We start from the raw sequence: 16,170 nt of genomic DNA on the forward strand, positions 1-16,170 counted from the left end.
TTTGTGTTCCCAAGCTTTGTCTTCTGCAGCATGCTTCCGTGGGAGATCACATTTCACAGATGCCGCTGAAGTAGACGCTTCGGAGTGCATCCCAGTAGACACAGCACCGACAAAATCTGAAGAGCAGGTGATGCACGGGAGGCAGCGACGTGACGTATGCAATGACTCATGCACCAGGGACACCTCATTTTATACATTCATAATTTGGCACCAAGAGTGCATCACAGTAGACATAGCACCAATGAAATTCAAAGAGCAAGTGATGCATGGGAATCAGTGACGGAGGCAGCGACGTGATGTGCGCAATGACTCGGGCAATAGGCACAACTTGAGTCAGCTATAACCATGGAGCCACTGTGGCGTCGGGGAAGTGTGCTCGTCTCACACCCCGGAGGCCCGGGTTCGATTTCCACCCAGACAAAAATGCACCAAAAAAAATTTTTTTTTTATTCCATACATTGACTTTGTTTACAGGAACCTGCCTGACAAATCTGACGTCAATCAGAGCATTTTTGGTGTGCTTTTACTCGTTGCACCGTCAGCCATTTTTGGTACCATCTTTTGGCCACGCCGCTGACCACAATCCCCGATTTTTACCTTATGGGGCATATGCTTTCATGTTAATATATTGGATATAACGATGAGTAGCCAATGCACTGTCAACTTTTGTATGCTTTCTATGGTAAAATAGACCACTCCCTAGAATGCTCCTATGCAGTCTTATTGGTTATAACAATCTGGCTATGGAGTGTGCTCAGAGAAAAAGGAGAATCCAAGATCCTCTCAAACTTTGAGCACTTTGTCCAACTCGGCGTTGTGCCCCGCGCACCCCCCTCATGGCAAGCCTTTGTTGCATTGCCTTGGGGAAAATAAACAAATGAATAAATAGATAAGTAAATAGTCACAAACCACTTTTCCATGTCCTCCTTTATGCCGCCACACACCTTTGTGTTGTCCCTCTGTCTCCTTTTCACCAACTGGCAGGTGTTTCCGCCTACTCGCATACGTTGGAGGGGTGGAAGGGAGACCAGAGAGGGGCAACTAAGGCAGCACAAAGGTGGAGGTGGCCAGGCCACTGTTTTTACGTTCTTTCCTGGATTTTACATTCATTTTTTTTCCGCGCAGACATTCAGTAGCCAGATTTAATTGTGACGGTCAATAATGGCGGCATGGGAAGGTTGTGGTAAGTGGTTTATTTTACCATAGAACACACAGAAAAGTTCAGGGTGGGGCAGCTGCTTATTGCTATATCCAAGTATTGTTAGAACTAGTAATGCGATGAGTGGAAATGTTTGTCCCTCTGCTTTTTCCCTGCAACGAGGTTATAACAATGGAATTTTATTGGCACTTGATTATTATTATAAGTTGGTTCAACTGTATACTACCTCTTATAAGCCAGTAACATGCACCTAACTCTCACTTTACATGAAAATTTTCACATTCTACACCCATCAGAATACAACTGTCACAGCCTAACTGAACATAGAGAAAGAAAATATGCCTGATTTCAGTAATGCTGTTAAATTTTAATCAGCGTGAACATGTACATGACCACCAATTAGAAAAACAAACATTGGCTGCTGCACAATCAGTGCTACCATCAGAATGTTTAAGAGGCCAAGCAACACATGCTTCTTCATTTGCACTGTCAGGTTTGAAAAACGTTAACATGCCCAAATAGGTCAAACCCATGCAAAATGCAATCTACAAGCGTTGCTGATACAGATGAAAAAAAAAAAAAAGAATATTGTGCAGCAGACCAAAGTGACTGAAGGACGAACAAATACAAGTGACTTCAATAATCTGTTAAAAACCTATTCTCCAAGCCAGGGCAAAAATCTAGCTGCACATTCGGGAAGCGTTCAAACTCAAGAATTGACGCAAAATATCCACCGACCGGCAAAGAAATCCCCCTCGTAGTCCTCAGGTGGCGGAACCAGAGGCGGGATTTCCATCTCCATAAGGCCGCGCATCATGGTCTCCAGGGCAGCTCGGCCATACTGCATCAAACACACGAGGTGTGAGCAATTTCTTGCTATTCTTCCCTCCTCTCACAGACGAGCATACCTTGTTGTCAATGTTGAAACGAGAAAGGTCCCTGGACTCGCCAGCTCTCCTGTCCCCGTGAGTCAGCGCACCCTGGACACAGAAAAAGAAAATAATAATGAAGTGCCCTTTACTTACACCAAGCTCGAACTTCACTTGAAAGCTGCTGAACCACTTGGAATGTCTCTTACCAAGCTCTCAAGACGTTTGGCCACAATAGAAGCAAATCTTCGTTCACCAGCCAAGTCAGAAATGAGGAATATGTACTCTGGGGCATTCACTTGGTTTGACCTGTGTGTTCGTCCTGGAGGGAGGGAGCAGGTGTGGTATCACTGCACTCTTTTGCCGTTTTAGCAAGCACTGCATGAAAAATTTTTGAGACTGCTGCCTTACCAAACTGCTGCACTGCTCTGTCTGCACTCCAAGGTAGCTCAAGGGTGATGTGGACCCTACGGGCCTGGTTTTTCGCTCTCCTGTCCGACTGCAGCGAGATACCAGAGCTCGCCGCCTCGGAGATTATGGCAATGTGCTGCAAAGGTTCACAGATATGGGGGAGTTCATTATCAGCTGCATTAGATAGCTCCTGCAACTTGGCACTTTACTTGCGGGGCTTGACTACAATGTAAAGTGTGCAAGACAGCAAATTTTGATGCACGCACAAGCCTCCAGAAAACTTCAGCATGCCAGCCTGAAGCAGAAACCTGAGATCACTGGTTTAGGTTAGAAATATAACAAGGCTGCCACGGCTTCAGATGCAAGAGTTTCTGATCCAGTGCTTAAAAAAGGGCATGACAAAGTTCCATCCCTCCTAACGCTATTATTTCACACTAAGCTTCAACAATTACAGTATAACCCCGCTGTTGCGTTCCTCAATGCTGCGTTTCCCCGGCTGCTACGTCGTTTTCATCCGGTCCCTGCATAGCTTCCATAGGATCCAATGTATAAGGAACCCCGCTTTTACGTAGTAGCTGTGAAAACGTTCCCGCATGATGCGTCGCAACCCGAACCCGCCTGGGCTAAAGTCGGCAATGCGCTCCAACCGCCATTTTGGTTTTTGACGAGTTTTGACCGGGCTTGGCCGGGCTTGGCTATGGAACTGGCTGCAAGAAGCCGCACGCCAGTTTGAGAGGCCGCCAATAGATGGCCATACGTGAAAAATGCTCTCACTATCACTGTGATTACGGTCACCGCATGGTTTGTTGGACGCGTCGACTCACGGAGGAAGGAAACTAAGGAGAGGCCCTGACGTCACTCTTTGTGAAGCTATAGCTAAAAGGAAGCCGGAAGTTGGCGTTGCTCATGGCGTTGCTCTGCCTATCGGGCCAGCTCTCCTCTCTTGTTTACATTTCTCGCGAAACCACGCCGCGCTGCGCGCAACCGGGCTGCTCGGACGCGCGCGCTTCGCAGCAATACTAAACAATCGTTAGCATGTTAGCATGATAACGCCAAAGAGGGCAAAATTTCCCGCGGATATTCCTTCGTCCGTTGCCATTGCCGTGGCGCGGTGACGACGAGGAGCACGAGCCGCATGATGCCGGGGAGTTGCCAAATCCTAGCTTTGGAGAAGCCGTCGCGGCCCTGGACCGCCTCCGCAGGTACGTCGCGCCTCACAGCGACGCTGACAGCAATGCGGCCTTCCAGGCTATTGAGAAACGTGTGGTGATTTCTAGCGAGCGAAAGAAATGGCAAGTAACCATTCTAGACTTTTGTTAAGTTCTAAACACACTCTGTGGAAATAAATTGTCTATAGTTGAAGCTTTTCATTCATTTTCGGAGCTTTCCTCACCGTTGCGTTTTCCCGGCTGTTACGTTTGTTTTCCTCGGTCCGGTGAAAAACGTATGAACGGGGTTCCACTGTACTATAGTAATTTGTTATTAACAAAGGGATATATGGATGGATAAATAAACACTTATAGGGTTCTGTAAATATTCAAACCAATACAGTGAGGGGAACCCAGTTGATATGTTGCGTTTCTCACTCACTGTTGCGTTTCCCCCGCTGCTACGTCATGTTTTTGTGGCCCCGACCTAAATCCCATTAACTCCTATGTACAGTCAAACCCCGTCAATATGTAGTTGGGCGGGCACGATGTTAAAGTATGCACTAAACCATGCATGAATTAACCTCCAATGCCAGTTTAGAAGCTGCTTAATGGCTGGAAAAGAACCACATCACAATGCTCTCAAACACACTCACTAGACAGGCTTTATCTGTGGCAAAAAATCGGTGATCTTCACTCGCCACTGTGGTGGCCTTGCCGCGACATCTTAGAACTCAGTAAGGCCGCGAGCGAGTTTGTCCATGAGGCCCCGCTTCCTTACGAAAGCTCGCAAGACGCTCAAAGCATGCACCACGTCAGATAATGAAGGGCCGTCGTCCACTTCCAAATCATCGTTGCCATCACTTTCACTTGAAGATGGGCGAGGTGCGACGGTGGCAACAATGTCGCTATCCGAGGACTCCACGGATGTAACAATGTCGACTTCTCAATAACATAAACACGACAAGGCACAGCAAAGACTATTGAACACCATGAACAACTGCAACCACACACGACTGCAACCACACAGGCGGAATGAAAAAAAAAAAAAAAACATTCACACAGGAACACCTCTGGGAGTTGTCTAAGCATGCTTAAACAGTGTGCCACTTGCTCATTTCCACGCAGCCCGGTGTCATTATCGATGTTATGAAACTTGATCCAGCTAGTACAAACAAACGACAGCGGTGCGGCGACACGAACTGGTGCACCCGATGGAGCAAGGTGCATTGATAGTGCAAGCTAAGTACTGCAGGTGGCGGCGCCTGGGGCACTGATAACGTTCCGATCATTATAAGCCATTATCGCACATTACCGCCTTATCCATCCGCGTCAAACCATTATGAACCGTGATCAAACCTACATCAGCGGCGCCTACGTATATGGCAAGGCCACACGGACTGTACATAGAAAACGATCTGCGATGCGGACAGAAAGTGCCCTAAGAGCTCTGCGCGCTGCGCGCTGAAGAGAGATGCGCAGGCCCACATCTTGAAAGCCATCTGTGAAAGGTGCAGGGTGCGGCTTGTGCCGAGAGCTTTGTGAGCGATGTGTTCTTGCCGGCTCGATTACGTTGAAGCGACAGGCAGCGTGAAGGATCTTGAAAGCAGTCGTCTTACGGGACGAACGGAGCAAGGGACATTTTTCTCGTTTGGTAAGCATAGAAATGCCTATACATAAAAAACTACTTGAATTGGATTGCATTGGGTTCGACAGTGACAGCAAATTCGCACCCCTACCAGCAGCTACCTGAAACAAATCTTGAAGGCCATGCTTTTGTGCGCTGTAATTGGCAACAACTGTATGAGCAGGAACTACGTCATGGTGGCCATGTCTACGTCACTACGTCACTATCTCTGGCGGCTGTCGTCCGGGTGTCGCAACTCGAGAATCGAACGACTGCATACACGAGATTTTGCCGATTTTGTGCCTGTGCGTGTAGAACAAGAAAGTAAATAGTACGCATTACCCATTTGGTGGGCACTGAGTGACTACAGCTTAAGTAGTCAGCCAATACATGGAGTTCAATGGGGGCTGGGTGGGGGAATGTTCGCGACTACGTTTAGACCGAAATAACCCATTAAGTGTGTACGTACAGTGGCGTAGCAACAGGGGGGGCGGGGGGAGCGTGGGCCCCGGGTGCAAGGGGCCAGCGGGGGGGGGGGGGGGGGGGTGTCATATAAGTCTGAAGACACCCCTCTTTCCGCCGGCTACACCCGTGCAAGGGTGGGGGTGGGGGGGGGGTGACAGAAGACCTATGGGCCCTGGGTGCCAGATGACCTAGCTACGCCACTGTGTACGTACTAACGAGGTCCGATTGTATTATGTTCCCATTTGATACGGCACCATTCCGCAACATTCCCGCATCTTATGTTGCATTTAAAAGTGGCCACCACGTAAATATAACAGTGCAGAGAGAAACTGACTCTTGCATGTTGCAACAAGTGACCAATTCGTTGCAACAAGCAACCGAAATTTGCAATAAAGCTGCACAAGCCAGGCGCTGCACAAACACTGGGAGTAAGCATGCACAGAGCAGTTGGCAAAGCATTTCAAAAAGCGCACATCGATTAAAATTTACTGGGAACCAGCAGCCACTCAGACTGCTTATGATGTTGTGCTGTGGTAATTTGCACATTTCCTCACAATTACGCTTTCCCAGCTGGTACATTTGTTTTTTTCCATAGTCCATTTGAAAACGTACCTATGAGGTTCTACTGTACTGAGCTCAATCATTGGTCACTGACACTGATAATTCGGACATGCTCGGTAATTCGGACAGCTTCGCAGCACCGTCAACGGCCCCCACTTGTTCTAGATTCGATTATCCGGACTACGTCCGTGGCTGTACCATATGCCGACTCTGCCACCACTTCTCCTCTGGCAACCTCGACAAGACATCAGGTATGACTTCAGAGATTACATGCTAGATGGTAATCCCTGAGGCCTTGCCTGGGTCGCAGCACTGCACCTCAGAGATTTAAGTGCAAATGCCCATCCTGGAGGCTTTGCTGAATAGTGAGGTCGCATCAACCTCGCGATCATCACATTTTATGTCGGCACTACCGCACATGGCCCTCTCTTGTTTGTTGAATTTGCCTTCCGGACTGCGTTCCGGTATTCTGCACTTGTTTGTTTAGCTGGTGTTCTGCTGGCTCCAAGAAGTCCTTCTCGTGAAGTTATCAACAGTCCATGTCAAATGGCAACAACGGTGCCCTCACAGTCATACTCCAAATGAGCCTTGAATCGCAGTCCGAATGAGCCTGCCTCCGCAAATGAAGAACCTAAACTGCCACCTACCACAACAAGCTCAAATGCGGACATCATTGATGACCTGCTAGCCTGCGGTGTGCAGATTCATTAAATCCGAAGACTGCAGACGTTGACAGAGCGGTGTCGTCGTGTGCCGAACTGAACAATGACGAAACAATTGAGCAAGTTCTCCTTCCGTCAAACAGCGACTAACTCGGAAGATGATGTGCCTTGTGTTCCGGAGCCTTCATCTGCAGGTCTAACTCGAGCCTCTGCAGTCCTTGCATCGGCATACAGAGACAGCACAAAACTAGCAGAAATACAGGTGCATTTGGTTGTGCATAAGCGGAAGTACGTTCAGCAATGAATCGACCACCTTTTCCTTGCACAAGGGCTTTAAAATGTAAATAATTTTTTTTGATGCATTTGTTTTTTCGAACATTCATTAAATCAGACTTATTCCCGTTCCCCGTGGAGTCGCCAACTGTATGTTTTTACTGACAGGGCTTAAACGTCCCAAAGCAACTCGGGGGCTATTAGAGGTGCCACAGATAGCATGTTAAATTCATTATATCTATTCGGCATTCTTTAACCCTTTCTATACCTCTGATGAGTATAGTCATCATGAACACAAATGCCTCACACAGCGAACCGATCACAACGTTGGTCGACAAATTGCATCTAGTTGCAATTTTTGACACAAGGTGGCCAAACTTGTCTACACTGTGCCATTGTGCCTCGCCTTTCTCATTATAGTCGCCTCCTATGACCCCTGCATAGCAAGCGTGGCTGCCTTCCTGTTGCACGAGAATAAATGAGCTTTTTTTCGGAGTGAGTCAAATCCACCTAAACAGAATATGAGAAAAATGTGAAACTTTGTTATTGGACCTAAATGCCACGCTATCCAAGCAAATACGTACTTTACATGGAAGCTAAAACAACTTTATAGCAACAAGTAATGAAAAATTATGCAGCACATATAAACAATAACAAGATGAAAAGATGGAATTTGACCTTTTTCGATTTGAGACATTCTATTTGATGTGCTTTTGGCCCAACAAATTCATTGAAAACAGCTTTCCATAACGATCCAATATGATTTTAGTAGAAAAGCCATTAAAACACTGACAAGTCAGTAGGGCCACTGCTGTGTTCCATGAATGCTGGGAATATTCGGAGAGAACAAATTTGCTTGAAAATGGAATCTCACAGGATCATTTTTAGCAGCATTGAAAGCTGTAACCAAATAACGAACACAACTTACAATGAGACAGTCATATTGCCTTGATCACATTGTGTGGAAAATGCTCTCCTATTGAGCCAATGGACTTGGCTCATCTTGATCTGTACACCTGCAGGATCTGGCTCATTTTTCACCTAAAATATAACCTTCGCACCTCGTTCATTTGCCTTAAATGACCCATTTCATTGCGATACCTTTTCCAGAGGAAAGTAGCTTAGATTTTTGTATCATTACACTCTATATCACATAGACTAAAGACAAAGGCAGCGAAATTGCCCAAGCTGAAGAAAGGACTATTTCATGCAAAACTATGCCAGTTTCATCAATAAAGTGATTTTATAAATTGTATGTGCTTTTATGATGTCCAATTCTTTTGCAGGCTTATATCGAATTATGGCCTATATCGAACTGATAGGCATTTTCTGCAAGTTCGATATAGCCAGGTTCGACGGTACCGCTTTGTTCAGAAAACTGTACAAGCTTAGTGAAAAAAAAATATTCAGGCAAATTTTATACTTTTCATCATTTTTCACAGTACCGGAAAGAGTAAACGTATGTCTGAAAGCTCAGTGTAGCAGCCACAGCTCGGATTCCAGCTTGCGACCTCATTCTCAGCTGCAAAATGCCATAGGCACCGATGTGGGATGACCAATAGAAGAAATTCACAAAACCACCATGAGGTGCGCGCACCTTCTCACCATCCATGAACCTCTGTTTCTCAGTAAGGTTTAGGGTTTCCAAGGGCACGTCAACTTCAGACCGAGACTCATACTGGATTGTGCCGTTGTCTGTGCTCACCACACGCCCCTTTCTGCCCGTCATCTGCAACAGAACAAATGAATGCTTTGTCGCATGCTACGAAAATGAAGGTAACCTTTTTATGCACATCAAACAGCAGGAAGTTGTAGTTACTTTTCAGTAAAGACAATTTGCAATGGCCTATTGAATCTGTTACAATGCTAGTTGGTGCATTTTTGGCAGTTATGACTTTATTTACCAGGTTGTGAGGATAAACACTGCATGTCACTCCAATGCAGAAGGCACGCAACACAATCTCAAGAAAGGGGCAACCAAACTAAACACAGATTAGACAAAATCAAGTTGGGACTGACACATCAGCTTCACTGAAGCTGCACTTCCATGCAAGCTGCGTTTGAAAATCCTGTCAATATCATGGTAACGAAAAGGAGCAGCCGACATGAAATATGTGTCTACACCTATCATTTAACAAAGCCACATTGTGAAAATTATTGACTTGAAGTAATTATTGAAAGTTACCTTAGTCACTTAGTCAGACCTTAGCAAAAACCAGCAATGCTTCAAGGGCTTTCATAAGCCATGGTTGCCCCGCTTTCCTCGTGGTTGCAGAGGTAGGGCAAAGTGGAGTCGCAAAAGTTGCAATGCCACTCTGTCATTGCAACTTCATAACTCAGCAGGCAATGCTGTGGAAGCTGAAGGACTTTTTTGCACTGGCTGGCATTAGCAGTCAAAACTGGTGCCTCACAGACGTGATGCGACATAACACTGGCTCTGCACAAATAAAGTCAACACACAAAGAAGTGACTAATCTAAACTATCTTGTAACAAAACGCACAGAGTGACTCAGTTCTACGACTGCACTACTTCGGCATATTTCAGAGCGAACTGCCTGCTTTCATTGGGGGGGAAAAAGAAACTTGCGTACTGCAGATGTGAAAACACTGTGCAATTTAATGCCAAACATACTCCTTACAGTACGGCTGTAACAGGTGAAGTTATCGAGCAGAGGGCATCAGACATCCACACCACTGTACAACAAATCATGCGAAGTGGTAGACTGTAGGGCTTCCTTAGTGTTGCCCTGCCATGTCTGTGTAATCCGAAAGCACCAATTGCGCTCACCTCAGCAACATTCTCGGGCCCGCCGAGCTCGTCAATGAGTTGGTCCAGCGTGTTAGGGGGAAGCTTGTCCCCGAGCTTTTCCAGCCGATCGAGCAGTTCCTGCTTCATGGATGCGGCCTTCTTTTCACTGTCCACAGTGGGCACATTACGGACGGCTGGCTGCGAAGCGGCGCCTGCAGCACCAAACAGCATGCCAGCAGCAAGCCACTTGTGAGAAACAAGTTCTGTGCATCTCAAATGACTAACAATGCACTGCAAAGATGAAAACGTCAAAGACTTAAAAATGTCACTAATATAGAAAGCAGTGGAGACATGACAGAGGTGTACCTATAGTACAGTCTAATCTCAATAATTTGAACTCAAAGGGGCCATAAAATTTGTTCAAAGTGAAAGAAATACTTGTTTCTGAAGTATTTGTGCAACATAGCCCAATGCGTGAATGGTGCAACTTGTGAAATACCGTGGCGAGTGAGGACCATGAAACTGGCCCTCCTGCCAACGCTTGTTCCCCCCACCTCCCTATAACGGCAGAAAATGACACTTCAAGGAGCGGGCTAAGCTGGCGCCGACGCGGAGACCGTCGAAGATGAGGGACTTACAAGGAAGCTGAGAGCGGGTTTGCTTTCGTGCTAGCTTGCGGGATGACGTTAATTACCTCTTCCACCTACTGCCACCGAAGCAGCGGAGTTGCCGGGGCCAGGACTGGGCCTCTGCTGCTGCTTCCCCCTGTGTGTGCACGTGTTTTTTCCTTTGTCTTGTCTGCTGACAGATCAGCACTGTTTTTGCCTTCCTAGTCCGGCGTTCTTAACACGAGTCATGTTTTATCAAGATGACGAAGTCATTGCCACTGATCATAATCATGTTAGTGTGCTCCCTTCTTCTGCGGTGGCGCAGAATTTAAACGACAAGAATAAGCTACTGGGTGTCCCCTTTTCCTATTCAGTGTCTGCCTTGTCAAACAGAATCTGATGTGGCGCACTGTCTCCAACAACCTTTCCATCGGGACGTCTCAGCTTAGATGCGTCACTGTAAAAAAACAAGCGTAAATGAAACCAGCCAAGCCGAAGCAGACGATGGTGCTAAACAGGCGGTCCAGATGAACCAGACGTGAGTACGAATAGAGTGGTCGGAGGTTCCACATGATACCAGTTTCCCGCGGCGTGCGTTTTGCCACTAGTGTGACTGGGGTATTACGGCGCGACGCAGAAACAGCGACCTTGCCATTTGAGAGAGGGTTTTTTTTTTGCACGCAGTGTTCAGCGGTTTCTCCTAAGCCTTTCTTCTATGGTGGGGTCAGAACGATGCTGGTTCCAGAACCACCACACGACTTGGTGCGCTGCTGAGAGCATTGTTGGAGCGCGGTATCTTCAAATTAACCGCCACAAATGCTTGCGCGCTTGAATTACCGGGCATTTTTGCTCAATGGATTACGCATAACTTTGACTGGACCACGGCGTCAGTTCGAATAAAGAGTGTTCGAATTAACAAGATTCGACTGTAATAAATAGCCAGCCACTGGCTGATTTTTCAGACAGCTTTGTGAGATTGCTATTCACCCTACCGACATCATCATCTATAAGGACAACTGAAATTTAGGATTCCAACTTCATACTGCATCCTCATTCGGTCAACAAAATTAGCAGAAAGAGCTACGCCTCCTCGAAACCGGAAGTAACAAAGCTTAGTTGATCCAATAGTCGATGACTACGTCCAAACCACGACACAAGCCAAGCCACGTGAAACTGCTAAGCTGTAAAGGCTACATTAGCAGTTTATTGCGCATGCCCTACCAGTACAGCATTTGTCTGCCATGGTGTCAGCTGACTTGACCGTCAGTTTAAGAATTTAAGAGTGTTTGTAGCTCAGAATCACCGAGCATGTTCAAACGATGTCAACACCATCCCTGATTTTGGCACGGACGAGGGCAGTGATTATCTGAGGCAAGTGCTGGGCATTGACTGTTGCAAGGAAACCCACGATCATTCAGCTCTCAACTTCTGTTAGCATTACCAAAAGAAAGATTTGGTGCATGCCTTGACCAAACTTTCACATACTTCTAGCAACACTGTGAGAACGGTGCAGACTTAACAATGCAACAATGCAGATTAAACAGGTTACATGCAAGCATATGTGCATGCCGCAACACAACGACAAGCTTTTTTGGCCACTTGTAGAATAGGACATTTATTTTTTTTGGTGAATTCATTACTTTGGACTACAAATTATTCAGACTTGACTAAAGAAAGCAGATCTTTAATTTAGGCTATTCCTTTCTTAAACAAAAATTGTTGAAAATTGGAAGAAAGAAAGCTATAGTAAAACCTCATAATTTGAAGAATTGGATAATTTGCACTTGTCCTCTGGCAGGCATATGCATTATTCAATGGTCTCGAACTCTCCTTAATTCAGATGTATTTGGCCTCGCACCGGTTAATTCAGACAACTTTCAAAGCACAGCGGGCATGAAATGCCATAAATTTACACAAATAAGTAATGGTTTGCAAATATAAAAATTTATGAATACTTACCTTTGAATACCAAATAATGATATGCACATGTATTTATTAGCAAGGTTGGTCATTTTAACAAGTTGGAACATCGCAATTACATTGTCAACAGTAAAAAATTGTACTAGTAAGCCATTATACTAGTAAGACAGAGAAATGCACTTTCTGGCACGACCAAGATGATGGTGCTCAGTTGCATTATTGTGGAGATATTGTGGCTTAAAAAGCCATTTTTTCACCATTTACGCAAAATTTTTCTCACCACCTTGGCTGATAGAAAATATTTTTTAGTCTACTTCCATGTGGTTGTCATGGAAGATATTTTACAAGTGGATAAAAAGAAAAAGCTAGAGAAACTGAAAATGTGATTTTTACAAAAATTTGTTTTAACTGTTTGTAGCTTTGTGAAAGCTGCATTCTGCCCTCAAGACATCTAAATTTGATAACCCCACACTGAAATTTACCACTAATTTTTCAGTATGATTTTTAGCAAAACACTCATAACCACTGTAACAGTTTTATGTGAGCTGGAGCTTCATAAATCAAATTTGTCCGCTTTGGATTCTTAAGATGCTGCTTACAGAATTGCAATATCCATTTTTGGTTGAGAGTTATGGACATGTAAACTTCGTGCTATATTTTTTAAATGTACTACAATGTTTGAGAAATTTCGTCACAAGTTCCAGGTCTTAATGGGCCCCTCACCAGGTCTGGGCATATTGAGCTGACAAGCGCAGAGCATACAATACGCGCTAATGATCGTGTTTGCAAAGTATTATGTCGCTACACACCGTGGAAAGGTCTGAAATTCCAATCCGAATGCCATTTTCCCTTTCCCTTGTGGTGACCGCGCCTTGAGTCAGACGGTGGCGTACTGGTGTCCCTGCGCCTTCGTACTCGTGTCCACAGTGTGACGTCGCTCGTGGCGACACATCTGTTATTTGTGTGATTGAATTGACGAATTGAAGTTCCGAGAAATAATAAAGCACACAAACGGAATATCTATGTGTTGTTTGTTTTACTTTGCACTGAAGCAAGACAGATGTACTTCTCCTTCGTCTGCTTGTTCCCATGGTCGTGCAGTCACGTGCGCAGGTACCTAAACTATGCCATTTTCTCATGTTCCGGCCAGTGATCATGCTCTGCGATTGGCTTGTTCTACCTCAGTATACTTGTAGCACTGAATTATACCGCGCAGTCATATGTCCTTATGCACAGTGCACCAAACTGTGCACTGCGCGAAACGAGACAATCACAACAGCTCACATGCAACGCCGCCAGCGGAAGTGTGCAGAGCGGAAAAGAAAAAGAGAAAGGAAAAGAAAGAAAGAAAGAAAGAAAGAAAAAGAAGGCAGGGCCCGTGATGTATGCGTCATGCGGTCCTCGAGGTCCGGTATGGGAGAACGCAGGGAAGCAATTTCGCTTGCGAAGGCTAGACGGGGCGAGTGGAGAGAGTGTCTCACTTGGCAGTGGGGCCCGCCTGCTGGAATCATAGGTTCACGGCGCTGAAATATTTAGGCTATTAATGAGCCAATTTGAAAATTTTTTTTCGGCAGAACGCTCCCTAGAGGACCTGCAAGGACTTCTAGCGTACAGTAAAACCTCGTTAATTCGAACTCGGTTTATTCGAAACCCGTGTAATTAGAAGGTTTTCGGCGGTCCCAACAGTTTGCATGCAAATTTTGCCGGATAATTTGAACAGCCAGCGTGCCCATATCCGGATAATACGTCAGTTTAAACCATGGCCTCCGTGATCCGCAACAAAAAAAAAAGTTAGTATGCCAGTTTCTGAGGCTAGTATAGTTGCCAGAGTGGCAGCCAGGCGGCACTTTAAATCAACTTTCTGTTTCTGGGGAACGTTGTGCGCAGTTTTGTGGAGTGTAGCGGCGGTAACAGTGAATTGCTGCGCACTGTAAGCAGACTGAAGGACACAGCCTATGGTGCGGCTAACCACCGCACCAAGCAGTCACGCATCGATGACTACCGTATTTACACGATTGGAAGTCGACCACTTTTTTTAAGATTTGAAAATCTGAAGTGGGGGGTCGACTTACAATCGAAACCGAAACATGGTACCACCAAAAAAGCGAGACCAACGGGAGCTACAACATAGTTAGAACTTTGTTTGCTCTATGGCCCTACCCATAGCTTTTCGCTATCCCGCATGTTTGTTCGCTTTTCAGAAGGGTTTTGCAACGTTTCTGAGAGTTTTACAGTGCACACAACACTCATGAGGGGGTGTCGATAGTTGATGGAAGCGTCGCTGTTCCATTCGCGGCGGCACCCCCAGAACGGCGGCGCTTGCAGGGAGTATCGACAGTTCATGGAAGAGCAGACACCGCTCACGTGTTTGTTTCCCTGTGGCTCTTAGTTTGATGCGTTCCACTTGACTGCCGGCTACGTGCTACTTCTATGCTTCCTCAGTCATCATGAGTGCTACAGGCCCACTAATCATTCGGCACTCGTTCACAGCAGCGTTCAAGAGGGCTGCCATCCTTTACGCCGAAGAAACAAATCACTGCGCAGCAGGCCGCAAGTTCGATGTTTATGAATAGGTGGTGCGAGAGTGGCGACTGCTGCGAAGCGAAATTTTCACCTGTGACGGCAAGTGAGGAATTTCCCATGTGCCGAAGTCTGGACGCTTTCCGGAGCTGTAGGCTAAGCTTGCGGTGTACGTCGCTGAAATGCACAAGTCCCTGCCAGTGAAGTGCGACATGGTCATGAAACAAGCCCGGATCTTCGCCTTTTAAGGACCCACTCCGCCGTGAGTACGAGTTGCTGGCGGCAGAAGACCGCGAAATTATGCCAACCAGACCTGTCAAAAGAGCCTCCCTGACGTCTGCGTGTGGTTGGGTGCATTCGGTGTGGGCTGCTGTTGCACAAGATGTCGCGGTGCGGTCGTTTGCCAAATGTGAAATTTCGCAGGACGACGACGCGCTGTGGGACCGTAGCAACTATGACGATGGCAGCACTAGTGAAGATTCTAGTACACTGTAGTGAAGATGAGTAGTCCAGTGACCATGTCAGCTACTAATAAATTTTCGTAATCGAATGCGCCCTCAAGTATGCTCTCTTTTTTTTTTTTCCTGTCACGCGATATGGGGGGTCGACTTACATTTGAGTTGCCTTGCAATAGTGTAAATACGGTACTTCAAGTGACCGTTTTTCAGGCGAAATAAATGTGCAGTGTTGATATAGCCACATTTCATACGTTTATTCCTCGTTTTTCGTCCATTTCTGATCATTCGAAAACCCGGTTAATTCGAAGATATTTTGCGGTCCGACGGACTTCGAATTAACGAGGTTCTACTGTATAACCAAAATTTGCTATGGGGCCTGGTGAGAGGCCCTTTAAATCAAAATTCTGCTTTAGAGTCACTATAATTCAACGTTGCTGGAATGTACAAAAGCATTTCTGCATTTTACGTATATATGAATAGGGAAATGAAAGTTGTCCTAGAGTTAAAGCTTCCTTTTTAAGGAGAACATCACAGCCATCTACTTACCGTTCCCCATGGATTTCTCGTGCTTTTTCTTCTTTTTGGTTTTTTGCTTCTTATTTTTATTCTTAGATTTGTTCTTACGACTTGCCCAGGGATCTGAAAGAGAACAGTTTATTCAGTACACAGTAGAACCCCACTGATCGTTTTTCAAGGCACCATGGAAAAGAAACAAAGAGTGAGGAACATTGCAAATTGCT

At 45.9% G+C, this 16,170-nt stretch overlaps 1 protein-coding gene across 1 annotated transcript in view; it reads right to left on the minus strand.

Annotated features, from left to right (window-relative positions):
* Window positions 1-16,170, minus strand: part of sno (Protein strawberry notch) — a 99,451-nt gene that overhangs the window by 19,463 nt on the left and 63,818 nt on the right. Inside the window, exons 15-21 of the mRNA XM_075686001.1 lie at window positions 15,977-16,069; window positions 9,964-10,136; window positions 8,773-8,904; window positions 2,440-2,575; window positions 2,238-2,350; window positions 2,068-2,139; window positions 1,898-2,000 (exon numbers count right to left, since the gene is read on the minus strand). Of these exons, the coding sequence (XP_075542116.1) occupies window positions 1,898-2,000; window positions 2,068-2,139; window positions 2,238-2,350; window positions 2,440-2,575; window positions 8,773-8,904; window positions 9,964-10,136; window positions 15,977-16,069 (822 nt within the window). The remainder of the gene's footprint in view (window positions 1-1,897; window positions 2,001-2,067; window positions 2,140-2,237; window positions 2,351-2,439; window positions 2,576-8,772; window positions 8,905-9,963; window positions 10,137-15,976; window positions 16,070-16,170) is intronic.

Source organism: Dermacentor variabilis, chromosome 3 (assembly GCF_050947875.1).
Source record: "Dermacentor variabilis isolate Ectoservices chromosome 3, ASM5094787v1, whole genome shotgun sequence".
NCBI lineage: Eukaryota > Metazoa > Arthropoda > Arachnida > Ixodida > Ixodidae > Dermacentor > Dermacentor variabilis.